This window comes from Salvia hispanica, chromosome 1 (genome assembly GCF_029641045.1).
Source record: "Salvia hispanica isolate PSC_SH4W2 chromosome 1, Shi_PSC_v1, whole genome shotgun sequence".
Classification (NCBI taxonomy): domain Eukaryota; kingdom Viridiplantae; phylum Streptophyta; class Magnoliopsida; order Lamiales; family Lamiaceae; genus Salvia; species Salvia hispanica.
The window spans coordinates 28,748,258-28,762,707 of record NC_142692.1 but is presented as its reverse complement, the minus strand read 5'-3'; the positions used below and the strand labels follow the sequence as shown (position 1 = coordinate 28,762,707).

The following is a 14,450-nucleotide window of genomic DNA, read 5'->3' as shown; positions in this document are numbered from 1 at the left end:
TTGAATATTACTCACTCCGTCCAAAAAAATAAAGCACATTTACCATTTTTGGCCGAAAAATGAATCACATTCATTTATGAAAAATTTCCAACAAATAATAATCCTGCACATCATTCCATTAACACTACTTCTCACTTACTTTTTATCATTTTCTCTTACTTTTTTCCCTTATCTCTTACTTTATCAATTCTATATTAAAAACCCGTGTCATCCCCCAATTGCCTTATTTTTTTTGGATGAAGGGAGTATGTTTGAAAATCTTAGTCAGCAAAAACGTAAATGGAAATTCAAAAACATAAAACAAAAATGTTATAGTACATAAATCTCATATGCTGAAACTCTGCCTTGGTAGAACCAAAATCTACTCCGACAAGATTCACACACAAAAGAAAAGTCACATTTCATAAAAACAAGATAAACAAATAAACGGACTACAGCTGTTAATTTACAAAGAATTGCATGCAATGAGCCTGACGAGTAACGGCTCCAGCCAACGAAGCGGCAGCTCGTTTTCGATATATTTATGCACAAAACAACAGATCCATCAAACTGTATAAACACCAGTGAACCTGAGAGATGAGACGACGGCCAATGGAGGAGCCATCCGATCACCGACAGAGCTCTGCGCACAATCCTTGAATTTGACTCTGTGACGGATTGAATAGTGTATACGTACTGTTTCTTCCGTTGTTTGAGCATGTTAAGGTGTACTCGTTCCCAATCGATACCGCCTGCAGTTCAACAAAAGATTTATCATTTACCAATACAATAAAATTACAAGACAAGCGAGCGCCATTGGAGAGGGATGTCGGGTGGCTCCTCACCTGACACGAGATGGGTTCCGTGTTGCAGCTCCATCTTGAAGTGGGAACGCAGCTTAGGTAATGGCACCAGGAGCAGTGATCGTTTAGATCGACACCACGGAGAAGCAGCACCATCCCCACGGTGAACCTACATGGCACACGGGATAAGACTAAATAATGGAGGTATTTATCGGAAAAATTTGGATAGAAAAGACAGATGCTTACCCAACAATGAGAAGGATCAGTGAGAGCACCCATAGCACGTACTGGTAAGTCTTAAATTTAGCACCTGATGATTGTGAAGGGTGCCCAGCAGGGCCGTATCTCCGGTTAACCCATCCAAAATGCGGGCGGATCAGAAATACGAAACCAAGAAGGAAACCCGAGAGAAACCCTCCAATATGGGCGAAGTTGTCCACGTGCGGGAGGATTCCCACAGCTAAGTTGATAGCAATGATTATCACGAGGGTGGTTAAAGCGGCAAGCTGCATGATCATTTTAAGTTGTGAACGACCATGTGTCAGCGAAACATTGAGACTTGGATAAAGTTTAGTTGCCATTGGATAGAATCAGTACCTTGTTAGCGTATATGGTCCAGTTAACAATTAGCTCTGCCAACATTCCTCCCAATAAACCAAACAGAGCACCAGACGCCCCAACAGATATATTGCTTTGGATAAAGAGAGCGGATAGCACACTTCCACCCAATCCAGAGATGAGATAGAGGAGACCGACGCGCACTGTAAATATCGTTCATAACATCATGCCTTATCAAATATTAACAAATAACTACTAATTTTTAGAGGAAATAGGGTGCCTTGTTGCTGAAACTCGATATATATCTAAGTATCCAAGTACAGAACTGGCATGTGTTTCTAGTGAAGGTATGGCATGATTATGATGAAGAGAAGTCAATGGAACGAACATGATCACATAGGTTTAATATGGAAAGCACAAGACATCCGTAGCACATGGCTATCTAAATTAGAAGGACGGGGGATATAAACCAACATGTGTAGTGAATAGGCCGAGTTCAATATGTGAAGCACAAGACATCCGTAGACCGTAGCACATGGCTATCTAAAATAAAAGGATGGGGGACATAAACCAACATGTGTAGTGAATAGGCCGAGTTCAATAAGTGAAGCACAAGACATCCGTAGCACATGGCTATCTAAATAAAAGGATGGGGGACATAAACCAACATGTGTAGTGAATAGGCCGGTTTCAATATAGAAAGCACAAGACATCCGTAGCACAAGGCTATCTAAAATAAAAGGATGGGGGACATAAACCAACATGTGTAGTGAATAGGCCAAGTTCAGTGGGCGAAAGCTATGTACAGCTACAATTATACAGCATTTAATACAAGTAGATGATGATAACCAACTACAAGTAAATATTGTTGCAAGTGTTGATGATATAATTATCAATCTGTCAACCTCAGCCTACAGGGACAAGTCTGCCGATCTTGATAGAGATGTGAGCAAATGCTATGGCACCCTAGAATTGCAAAATAATCACAAGTCCTTTACTTCCTATAAGGCGATCTGGAGGAAGATCCGAAGATGCAATTCAATGATGCAAATAATACATCCTCACACAAAGATGACAATAAACCCTGTCTTTATCAAGTACAGTGATGCTGCTACATTTACTCTATAGACAACTAAACATGAGCATCATTATCATAAACAGAGGGATGAATTGGTGTTGTTGACTCACCAAATCCAAATTCTTGCTCGAGGCGGATGCCAATAACTATGAGGCTCAACATGTTTGCAAGTAAGTGAAAGAGCCCACCATGTAACCACATACAAGTGATGAGGCGCCACCCTTGGTGTCTATCCACAACTCTACTCACATCTAAAGCTCCCATCTTCAATAACCTAAACCACAAGATCGCTCTTCAAATGTCAACCATCAATTATGAATCCATACTTATGCAAGTCAGCCAAGTCTTATCACAGATTAGCTCCAATCCAAGTATATAAACAATTTTCCATCATTCAATTACACAAATAAACCACTTTTCTCACCAAAACCCTAGTAATCCAAAATTGAAGCAACAGAGCTCAAATTAAAGAGCTTACGCCGAAGACGACGGTCCAAGGAGGGGGTTTTCCTTAAATGGCTGAAAAGAAAACCTTCCGAGAAATGGAGCGACGCAGGAAAGGGAATTTTTGGGGCAATTGTTGACATACATGGAGATGACGAACATGACTATGTTTGCGACGACGAAGGTGGGGATCAGCCATGAAAACCATTTCTTGAAATGTTTCACCTCCCTGAAGGGTGAGGCGGGGGATGGAGATTCCAGTGAGGCGGGATGGATGGTTTTGCTGCCGCTCCGCCGCGCCTGGCCAAGCATGGGGGCGGTATCTGATACGGTGGCCATCGGCAAGGGGTTGGTTTTTAGAGAGAGATGATTAGGTGAGAATGGTGGTTGAGAGAAAGGGGATTAGGTTAATTGACGAAATCATGTATGATGAGAGAGATTGAATTTGGTCTTTTTCTATTGGAGTAACTTTTTTGCGCGGCGGCCTTCGCAAGGAAAGCTGTAGCTGTAGCTGCTCATCTTCTTCTTCTTCATCAACTTTACTTTTTCTAATTAATTGGTTGTTTTAGTTTATTAATATTAATATTAATATTTAGTTTGAATTTGATGCGTTCAAACATGGGTTTTATTTTCTTCTTTATCTTCAACTTTAGGAAATTGTTAATTTTTGCAGATTTTGTTGATGATGGTAAGTGGCGCCTTATATGCCTCGAATGCCGGAGAAAATCCCTAATCAAAGAATATATTCCATGAGGATTTCATTTCCAGATTACTTTTCTAGTATGAATAGATGAGATGTACCACATTTTCTCATAATTAAGTTTTTTACGCAACTATTAAAAATGAAATACGACATTAAGTATATATGCTAAAATAACAATATGAACATTTATATACAGAAAGAGGAAATAGTCCTCATTGTTAAACTATTTACTCAAATATTAAATTAGTACTATAAGATATTTAATGGTTGATATTCTCAAACAATTAGCTCCAATAATTGTAGGCATGTGTATTTCTTATTCTCTCTTTCACATATCACTTTCTTTCTTTCTTCTTGTTAAACTTTGAAGATCCATTGAGAAGCTCATATTTCTTCGACTCCTAAAAAATACGTGTAAAATGATCACCGCATCATCGATGTTATTCTCCCGATCCTAGAGCATTTTGTGGTGCCACTGCACTAGGCGCCTACTAGGCGCCTTCTGCCATTTCATATATACTCCCTCCGTCCCAAGATAAGTGACTTGTATTCCTTTTTGGGGTGTCCCACTGTAAGTGACCTATTTCCATTTTTAGCAAAAAGTCATCTCTCTTACTTTATTCTCCACCTACTTTATTCTCTCTTCTCTCCTCTACTTTTCCCTCTCTCATACTTTACTCTCTCCACTTTAACTTATTTAAATACCATTCCTTAAATCTCATGCCCAAAAGAAGTAGGTCACTTATCTTAGGATGGAGGGAGTACTATTTTTTATTAGCATTAAAACAAAAATGCAAATGAATAACGTAATTATAATATTCCATTCGTCCATAAAATGTTATCCATGCTGTATATTTTCTATTTTTAGTGAATGGACATCACTTTCCATTAGGTCATTACACTCACATTCTATTAGTATTAAACTTTATACTAGGAGTAATAGAATGTAGACAACTTTCAACTAGAATATGAATATAGGATCCACATTTCACTAACTTTTTCCACTCAATTCTCTTTACATTTTTTAAAATCCACGCCAAATCAAATATGGACAATATTTCGTCGACGAAACGAGTATGCTAATGTTTAAAACGAGTATCGTATCTACATATACTAAAATGTTAGTAGTTCTATTTAGATGACAAATACAATAATTAATTAGTTTCATATGTAAAATAAAGTAATTTATAAAATAAAGAAATGATTAAGTTTCCCATCTTAAAGATAAAATTAGAAGGTACTATTAATTTTATTGACTTAATGTTATTTAACTTTATAAATTCAACATTTCAATTATTACGATACTTCCTCCGTCCCCTATTATTCTATTAATTGTCCACTTTTGTTCCGGCACGAGTTTTAAGAAATGTAAAGGAAAGAGAGTTGAAAAAGTTAGTGGAATATGAGTCTCCCTTTTATATATTAGTTTTATACATTATACAATAAAATATGAGTGAAACGAGTTAGTGTAATGTAGAACCTACTTATTATTATGATAAAGAGTGAAAGATAATTAATAAAGGACAGATGAAAATGATAAAATTGAACAATTAATAGAGGACGGAGGAAATACCACTTTAACTCCCGATAAAATCATTCATTGTAACTATCGTATTTTATTTTATTATATTTGTGTCTACATGTATTAATACTATTTCCATTTCAAATGTCGCACCTTATAATTTTTGTTTAAATATCCAATTTTCCTTTTCAGTGGAATTATTTTTGGGCCTTTGTGAGATAGTACTATCAATTAGCCTTCATACATATACACTGTAGTTGTATTGTTATGGGTCGTAACATACTGTATGTATTGGGCCACAGGAATAGAAAGAGGTTTAAGAGCACTCCCACTGGCTGGCGGCGTTAAATCCGGCGTTTTATCGCCGGATTTCGCCGAGAAATCGCCGCCAATGGGGTGAATTCGGCGTTTTTTCCGGCGTTAATTCTACCGAATTAACGCCGGCCCCCGAAAAAAACGCCGAATTAACGCCGAGTGAACGCCGGCCACTGTAGGCGCGTTCGGCGTTTTCCGGCGTTTTTTTTTTTTTTTTTTTTTTAAATACCCAACGGCTATTTTTTCCCCTATATATAATTCCTCCTCCTCCTCCATTCATCACACACAATCTTCATTTTCTCAATTTTCAATCTCATTTTCTCAATCTTTTATATTCAATCTTCAAAATTATGAGTTCAAATAGGAAAAAATCTCGAAAAGGTAAAGGCAAAGAGTCGAGTTCCCAAAATCCCAACCCCACTGATGAAGCAAATCAGCAGTGGATGGCCTCGTTGTTGTCGATGGGTTCTCCTCCCGGCCAATATCCATATGCGGGTCCGTCCCCATTGCAGACTCCTCCGGTGCGCAGACTTTCTCCGTACTTCCAGTCTACCCTCAGCATGCCCTCTCCAACCGACGATGTGTATCGCCCCCAGATAGTCACATCGTTGTTCGACACCCCTGGAGCCACTCCAGACGACGAAGGATCTCAGGCCGCGACGTACACAACGGATCCGACACTCAGCACGGACGACTACGAGGTGGAAGAAACGCCCGCCGACCCGCCTTCCAGGAGCAGGAAGGGGAAGGCGCCGTCGCCGGAGTCGACGGCTGCGACTGATACGGCTTCCGATGAGAAGCCGAAGCGAGCAAGGACTACTTACACTCTAGCAGAGTCCGAGCTTATAGCCAACTGCTGGGCGGACACGACGCAAGACTCGGAGCGCAGCAACTACCAGACTGAGCTCATTTTCTGGGAGCGGGTTGCGGAGAAGTACAAGACCAACAAGACTGCCTCGATGAAGGACCATGGCAGCGAGGCGATCCGCTGGCATTGGGAGCGCCTCATGAGGGACTGCGGCCACTTCAACGGTATATACTCTAACTTGATGACGAACATGATGAGTGGCCAGAACGAGCACATGGTCCGAGATGAGGCCATGCAGAGGTATAGTGGCAAGTACTTGACGAAGGGCTTCAAGTATTGGAACATCTATGAGACGCTGAAGGATCTCCCCAAATTCCGGACGGGGATGCACAGCGCGCTGCACGGGAAATCGGTGCGCTCGCGACTTAGCGGTGCGGAGAGTGAGGGCAGCGCGATCCCCATCGACTTGTCTGAGGATGGTCCGCCCGAGCGCCCTGTGGGAGCGAAGAAGGCAAAGGGGAGGCGGAAGGGGAAGGGCACATCGTCAGATGCCCAGTCGGAATCCCCGTTCTTACAACAAGCCACGTTCTCTTCCAATGCCGCCACTCTAGCGCAGTTTTACACGCTGTACTTCACCGGCGGCGGAACCCCAGAAGAGAAGCAGTCCCTCTAGTCAACCATCCAAAATATAAAGATCAAGATGGGCCTCTCGCCGGACGCTCCTCCCTCTTAGTTTTTTAAATCCTTGTTTTTTATGGTTTTTTATTTGTAGTTATTTTTTTCTCGTTGTATTATATTTTCCAATGATTAATACAACGACGAATTGTTCATTTATAAATCTATTTATTAAACACATTTGTAGGGAAAATTAAATAATATTAAAAATGATGATGTAAAAATGAAATGTTGAGTTAGGGAGAAATAAGGGAGAAACCATTGGAGCAGTTGGCTAAAAGTTGGCTAAAAACTGGGGATAAATTTTGGTGCTGATGTGGCGCTGATGTGGCAGGAGTTAGGGAGAAATAAGGGAGACCATTGGGAGTGCTCTAATGATTGGGTCCCACAATTTATTGTACTGTACCTTTTAGAACTTATAGATAGTCCGGTATCAGCTTTGAGGCCCATAATCTAAATATATTTTATGAGTAGTGATTTAGAGACATAATGTCTCCAAGCCATAATAATATTGTGACTAATTTACCCTAACATTAAAATATTAAATAGATATATACCTAATTAAGGAAAATTTAACCAAATTAATTATTCTTATCTAAATGCATATATGTTAATTGGAGATAAACTTAATCATGCAACTAGAGTAATGAATTTAAAATTTTTTCAATCAAAACCGTTCTTGTCGTGTAAATTTTTAAAACAATTAATTAAAATATCAGTAATTTAGATTACCAGTATTAATTAACACACTACATAACTGAATTATTATATTTAATTGTAAAATAATTTAATTACTTAAATAGCATCATATGCTTTTTCAAATATATTTTACGTTGTGCTATTCTTTCATAACTTATTTTTTATCTTAAATTTTCTGAAACATTTTGTCAATGTAGTAACAATGAAATCATTCATTTAATAGTATATGAAAAAATATGTAAAAAATTAAACATTTATCTTATTCAGATTGGTTTATATAATAAAATAATATACTATTTTTTCATTATCTTTTCAATTTTTTTGTTATTTTTTTTTGCTTTAACTAAATTTAATATTTTTTATTTAATTAAGCTAGGGCGTCTAATATTTTAATATAACTATATAGTTTTAAAATATTAAATAGATGAGTTAAGAAAATACAATGAATTTTTATTCAGATTCAAATCTATCGTTTTAAATGTTAAAAATCAAAGAAATTATTAATTTAATACAAAAATTATTGGATGAATCTACTTTTCTCATTTTAGATTATTTTAATATACCACATATCAACTACTACTAATTGATTAATAATTAAAAGTAATAAGAATCATAAACTCTGCTAATATTATAAGATAGTGCGGAGTATTATTTGTTTAGAGTTAGGAATTCTAATATTTGCAAAAAAAAGAGAGAGGGAATATTAAATATGTAGCTTCAAAATGTTAAATATATAAGTTAAGAACTAGCGATTATTTATTGATCATTGTTAAACATAATCTTTCAAAAATTATAAATTAAAGAAATTATAATTTTGTAAAATAAAGAATTAAACTTAAAATCATAAACACTAGACTCAATTAGCATTCGTACACCATGTATCAAATTTAATTTATTGCATGTTATAGTTAAATATTTTAATATATTTAAAATATGAAATAAATGATATAAGAACATATGATTTTATCGAGGTTCAACTGTAATGGTCCAAGATTTAAGAATTTAAAAAAATCAAAATAAAAAAATAAAAAATTAGAACTAGAGAATTCTTAAAATCAAAACCATATACTCACTTAATTAGTAGTATTAATATATAATATAGTATTATCAAATTTTAATGTGTTGGTGTTATATTAAAGTGAGCTAAAAACTTTTTTATTTTTTAAAGATTATTGTGAATAAAAAGTGATTAAAAGAATAAGTTTATCAATATTGAAGATTATAGTATTATAATTACAAAGTAATTATTTTTTGTCACATGTTATAGTAACTCTAAGTACTTACAGTTCAAAAATATTAGATAACTAATTATTTATATTTTATAGCGCTAATTATTTGTTAAAAATTATTTAAATTCACATTTATAAAGACTAATTCATTAAGAAGTCTGAAATTATTTGTTTGCTGATAAATCGTATTTTATTTGTAGACAAAATGTACACTAAATATATAAAGCTAATAAAATTAATATTTAAAATTTTAAAGAAATATCTTTAAGTAAATGCATTAAAATGGGCATATATAAAAAAGTTATCCAATCATGTTTTAAATGATTAGATGATTGCAACATGTTATTAAATGCATGCATCATCTATGCATAATCAAAATTTATATCCTTAAATAGGTGTATTTAGTAAACAAATTAATGTAGGGATAATAAAGTATATACATAAAATATAAATTTAATTAAAAATATAATATAATATATACTTACCATTTTAAGCATTATGTCTCCAAAACATTTTCCATATTTTATATTGATTTATTTTCAATAAAAATTTCTACCTCTTCTGTAAAAAAAAATAGATAAAATTGTAAATGACACAAGTTTTAAGCACAATTATAAAGTAAGTGGGGAAGAAGAAAAATATGCTGGAAGTAAGCTAAAAGATTATGGGGTCTTTAAAACTTTTCATATTTAGAATAATCCAAAGTAATAAAATTAGCCTTTTTTTACTAGAAAATACTTTCGCTTTTAAATATTATTACTAGTACAAGTGTACAATCTTGTTACCTAGAAATTATAACTCGTTTTTAAATTTGAAGTCTATGACAGTATCAATTTTTTCTACTTTTGCAGGTAATTCCTCAACAAAATGAGTAAGTAGAATGAAATATTCACAAATATGTTTGACTACAACTACTATGAGTGTTTTTTATACTTTTTTGTTATCAAATGAAATATCCGTAATTCGTAAATATATTTGGCTATAACTACTTTAATTAACTAATAGTATTGACTTTCTCAAAAAAATGGTACAAGTAAAAAAATTTGATCTCCGTTGCTATGTAAAATTCAAACTGGTCTATTAATCATTGCATAATCTTCAATTATTGTAAGCATGCATTATTGCTTTATGAGAAATTGGATCCTGTTTACCTTATGTGAACATTTTAGCACCGTTCTTATAATTTGCATTAGTATATTACTTATTTGGTTTATTTTATATATTCTTTTATTTTAGTCCTTAAAAATTTGTTTAATACGTCATTAATTGATTTGTTTTATGAATTACTTACAATCAAACCTTAATTTCTCATTTTTCCTATAGCTTCAAATAGATGAATAAAATATCAAAAGGAGATTTGATTTTTATGTAATGTGTGAAGTTATAATATCAATATTAATTATAAAAATACAAAACAAAATAAATAATGCTAAATATGGATTAAAAGAAATTGATACTCACACAGATAATAATAATAATAATAATAATAAAAAATTATCATCAGCCGCCTCTCCTAAAATTCTAGAGATCCAAGAAATTCAAAAAAGATCGGAGACTTCAAAGACTAAATACAAGTTGCCCAATTGTTTTGACTGTTCTTCAACCGCGTAAAACCTCCCCATTGTTCATTTTAAGCAAATTATCACATTATTTTCCCACTTTTAAACAATCCCACAATCCGCCAGCCCATCTTCAATAAAGCTGATCTGCAAGATTCCGATATCCACACCATAAAAACCCTTTCTTTTTTTCTTAATTTCCAGCAATTCCAGACTAGTCACACTTTGATCTGACTCCACGATGGCTTCCAACAACGATCCGAAGCAGGGATCTGGGTTTTTTGCTTCCTTTGCTTCTACAATTTCAAGCTTCGGCACAGCCATGACCAAATCCGTTAATGGGTATATCTCTAAAAGATGCAATTTTTAATCAATTTTGCTTGCTTTAATTGAGCTTCTTCTTTGATTAAGTTGCTGGGTCCTTGTATTTTGTTTAGTTTTAGTTGGTAATTTAGTGATTAGTTGATAATTATTGTATGGGTCTGAAGTTATTGAGTCTGATTTGATGTTGTTGATTAAATGAGGTTTTTAGGAGGGTAGATCTTGAATATGCGGTGGGGCCGGGCCTATTTTATCTTGAAAAAACGATTATTTGATCACATTACTGCAGAATTTTCATTCATTGTTGATTTATAGTAGCAATAGTATATTTTAATTAACTTCAGTTTTTTGCCCTTTGTGTCTCAGTTTGCTTGGCTATGAAGGATTGCAAGTTATAAATCCTGATGGAGGAACTGAGGATGCTGAGGATGAAGCTCAAAAAGGGAGATGGAGGCAAGAGGTATTGCAAATTTCCGACGATTCTGCTTCACCTTTGTTTTCTGTATCATATTCTTTGCCTAGTTCTTTGGACCAACTATGGTTAGTTATTTGATGTTTTTGTGAATATTTTGATTGATTGTAGTAAGGAAAAATTCGATCTTAAATTGCTTCCGATTTATTGTCTTGTCTATCATCATGATTGAGGCTTCCTCGTGTAGGATCGGGATAGTTACTGGAAAATGATGCAAAACTACATCGGTTCTGATGTCACATCTATGGTTACACTCCCAGTTCTCATCTTTGAGCCCATGACAATGCTCCAGAAAATGGCTGAGGTTTGTACCAATTAATTCTCTTTCTCGGCCTATACCTAAGTGTGGAACTTGTGAGGTGTGATAAATGTGCTGATGGGAGTGCCTTTGGTTGCAGTTAATGGAGTATTCGTATCTGTTGGAGTTGGCTGATGAATGCGACGATCCCCACATGAGATTAGTATATGCTGGTAATTCTTATGTTCAGAAGCGAACTCATTTCTAACAATATTAGTAGCACAATAGCTGAAACCAGCAATCATGCTCCCTTTCAGCTTCTTGGTTCATATCTGTGTATCCCGCCATTCAGAGGACTTGGAAGCCATTTAATCCGATTCTCGGAGAAACTTATGAACTTGTGAACCATGGTGGCATTACTTTCATCGCAGAGCAGGTAATCCTTGAACAAGTATTCAGAAATTTATCGTGTCTTTGTAACTTGTTTGAGTCTTTGAGATGATATTATTTTTCATTTTTGTAGATACTGATCATTGATCTTGATAACAGGTTAGTCATCATCCTCCAATGAGTGCAGGGCATGCAGAAAACGAGCATTTTGTGTATGATATCACCTCAAAGTTGAAGACCAAATTTTTAGGGAACTCAGTTGATATCTATCCCGTTGGGAGGTAAAATTCCTCATGATGAACAAAGATACTCGTTATAGTTTGTGGATTTGCAATTGGGTGGTTCAATACTACCAATTATTCTATCATCAACTAGAGCTTTGCTCCATCTTGGCCTAAGGCAATCTTCTGAATGAATAGAAGGATCAACTTTAAAGTTCATAGCTTTCAACTGCAATCTAGCATAATATATATATAGGTCATGTTCCTCAGGCTGCTAAATTTTACCAAGATTCAACTCTTCTGTATGATTTGCAGGACAAGGCTTACCCTCAAGAAATCCGGTGTGGTGTTAGATTTGGTTCCACCACTTTCAAAGGCTAACAACATCATATTCGGACGAACATGGGTTGATTCCCCCGGCGACATGATCTTGACAAATCTCACAACAGGCGAGAAGGTGGTTCTCTATTTCCAACCTTGTGGGTGGTTTGGGTAAGATGCAATAGCCAATTTCAGTTGTGCATTCGCGTTGAAAATGTTGTCACTTGCACTAGACTATGTCTCACTTTGCTAATACCCATTGTGTCCCTCATTTCCAGAGCTGGACGCTATGAAGTGGATGGATATGTGTATGACGCTGAGGAAGAACCTAAGTTCTTGATGACGGGAAAGTGCAATGAGTTCATGAGCTATCAGCCTTGCGACTCTGAGGGCGAGCCTACTCCTGGCACTGAGCTCAAAGAGGTAGGATCATTATTCATTAGCCCTTCACCACTTATCTTGATTGGATATTATGCAAAGCTTATACATTTTTCTGGAGAACATAAATGTTTCATTTTGTTTCGTTGGTTAGGTGTGGAGGGCTGCTGAACTTCCCAAAAATGATAAATTTCAATACACTCATTTCGCACACAAGTTGAACAGCTTTGACACTGCACCCAAGCCACTGCTCCCATCCGATTCTCGCCTGCGCCCGGATCGGTTGGCGCTTGAGCATAACGACCTTTCTAAAGCTGGTGCTGAAAAGGCTAGGTATGTTCCTCTCTCTCTCTCTCTCTAGTATGCCTGGATGATTACATATCTTAGATACTATCATGGGTAACTGTGCCTAAATACGCCCGTTCTGGTTTTACAAGTGGTACTACAAATTATCATTCCAAATATACAAATTTCCAGTTCTGATTTTTAACACGATTGTTGATTTAGGGAGATTAATGGTACCGTGGCTAGCTGAAGTGACAAATTAATGCCAATGTGACTAGTTGAAGTAGCACATACATTAAGCTACATAATTTAGTACACCGGGCGTTCAAGCCACGATGACATTTTTGAAAGGCAATTGGCAACTGCGTGAAATTAGAACAATTGAAGCTCATGTATTTGTAGGCACACAATTTCTCTCTATGTTGTTGATAGATTTGGTTGTGTTTGACAGGCTGGAGGAGAGGCAACGGGCTGAGAAGCGGACAAGGGAGTCGAAGAAGGAAGAGTTCAAGCCCAAGTGGTTCGAGTTGACTGACGAGAAGGCTACGACACCTTGGGGTGAGTTGGAAGTTTATCGGTACAACGGAAAGTACGACCAATATCGTGCTAGTGTGGAAAGTTCAGACAAGAGTTCACAGGAGTTTGATCCATGGCAATATCATGAAGACTCTCAAACATAAACAGCCTATCATTATTTTCCAGATTTTCATATATGCTAAATTGTTGGAATTCTTAGTCCATATGCTTTTTTCATGCAACTTTTACTGATTTTTCGTAGACGAAATGATGTATATGGACATGTCAAAAATGTTCTTTTTTTCTGCTTTTGGTTTCTTTCTTTGTTTGAATGTATCAAGAAATGAGTTTTATGCACTGGTTAGAGAGTTTGTTTGGCTGTAATTCTTTCTTACTGCATATTTAGAGAATTTAGTTATTTGAAATTTAAATTTGGTTAGATTCTAAATTAATTTATTGGGCTTAGCATATACCTTCAAATGTTTATAGCAAATATACACAATTAGAAACACTTTTTAAATACCAGTCCTGCATAAAATTCATTAACCTGGCTTTGAATTTATGGTGAAAAATGGTTTTCACAATATAAAAGGAATATATTCTATTGAAAAGGTGGTTCTGGTTTCTTCTAAAGAAATATCGAAATATGAGAAAGGCTCCCAAAAATACTAAAGGTCAAAATAAAAATGTGGGAATATTAGGGGAATAAGTACTTTTGTTGTTGTTGGGCACATGCTCTTAATTGGTGTGTTCATTGATAGTGGTAAGCACTCATGTTTTTAGTGATTTGTGTTGAGATGTGGATGCATGCCATGTGCTTATTATGGTTTAATTTCATCTACATAAACTACTTTTCACACATATACACATACAAATGTTGTACTATTTGTTGTCTATAGCCAAGCCAATAACAAAAGTTAGGTCGATGGACTTGGC

The 14,450-nt window shown here is 35.6% G+C and overlaps 2 protein-coding genes across 2 annotated transcripts; one reads left to right on the top strand and one right to left on the bottom strand.

The window, feature by feature from the left end:
• Positions 1–276: 276 nt before the first annotated feature.
• On the bottom strand, positions 277–3,406 carry LOC125223830 (RHOMBOID-like protein 1). The gene is made up of 6 exons (XM_048127127.2): positions 2,897–3,406; positions 2,529–2,692; positions 1,380–1,543; positions 1,029–1,288; positions 825–951; positions 277–731 (listed from the first exon to the last, which is right to left on the bottom strand). Exons 1-6 carry the CDS (start codon positions 3,199–3,201, stop codon positions 609–611), a joined length of 1,143 nt encoding a protein of 380 aa, XP_047983084.1. The 5' UTR covers positions 3,202–3,406; the 3' UTR covers positions 277–608.
• A 6,978-nt stretch (positions 3,407–10,384) lies between these two features.
• On the top strand, positions 10,385–13,898 carry LOC125223109 (oxysterol-binding protein-related protein 3A). Its single transcript, XM_048126094.2, has 10 exons — positions 10,385–10,714; positions 11,060–11,153; positions 11,353–11,469; positions 11,564–11,636; positions 11,721–11,839; positions 11,953–12,074; positions 12,330–12,506; positions 12,614–12,758; positions 12,868–13,046; positions 13,450–13,898. The coding sequence occupies exons 1-10, from the start codon at positions 10,614–10,616 to the stop codon at positions 13,676–13,678; spliced, it is 1,356 nt and encodes a 451-aa protein (XP_047982051.1). The 5' UTR covers positions 10,385–10,613; the 3' UTR covers positions 13,679–13,898.
• The last annotated feature ends 552 nt before the right edge of the window (positions 13,899–14,450 follow it).

What these genes read in the sequence shown, in the direction of transcription:
- LOC125223830 (XM_048127127.2), bottom strand. Translation starts at nt 3,201, where the DNA reads ATGGCCACCGTATCAGATACCGCCCCCATGCTTGGCCAGGCGCGGCGG. An exon ending in CGAGCAAGAATTTGGATTTG is followed by an intron (nt 1,544 to 2,528) that starts GTGAGTCAACAA and finishes CGATATTTACAG; the next exon opens with TGCGCGTCGGTCTCCTCTAT. An exon ending in GGACCATATACGCTAACAAG is followed by an intron (nt 1,289 to 1,379) that starts GTACTGATTCTA and finishes ATGATCATGCAG; the next exon opens with CTTGCCGCTTTAACCACCCT.
- LOC125223109 (XM_048126094.2), top strand. Translation starts at nt 10,614, where the DNA reads ATGGCTTCCAACAACGATCCGAAGCAGGGATCTGGGTTTTTTGCTTCC. An exon ending in GATATCTATCCCGTTGGGAG is followed by an intron (nt 12,075 to 12,329) that starts GTAAAATTCCTC and finishes TATGATTTGCAG; the next exon opens with GACAAGGCTTACCCTCAAGA. An exon ending in CTGGCACTGAGCTCAAAGAG is followed by an intron (nt 12,759 to 12,867) that starts GTAGGATCATTA and finishes TTCGTTGGTTAG; the next exon opens with GTGTGGAGGGCTGCTGAACT.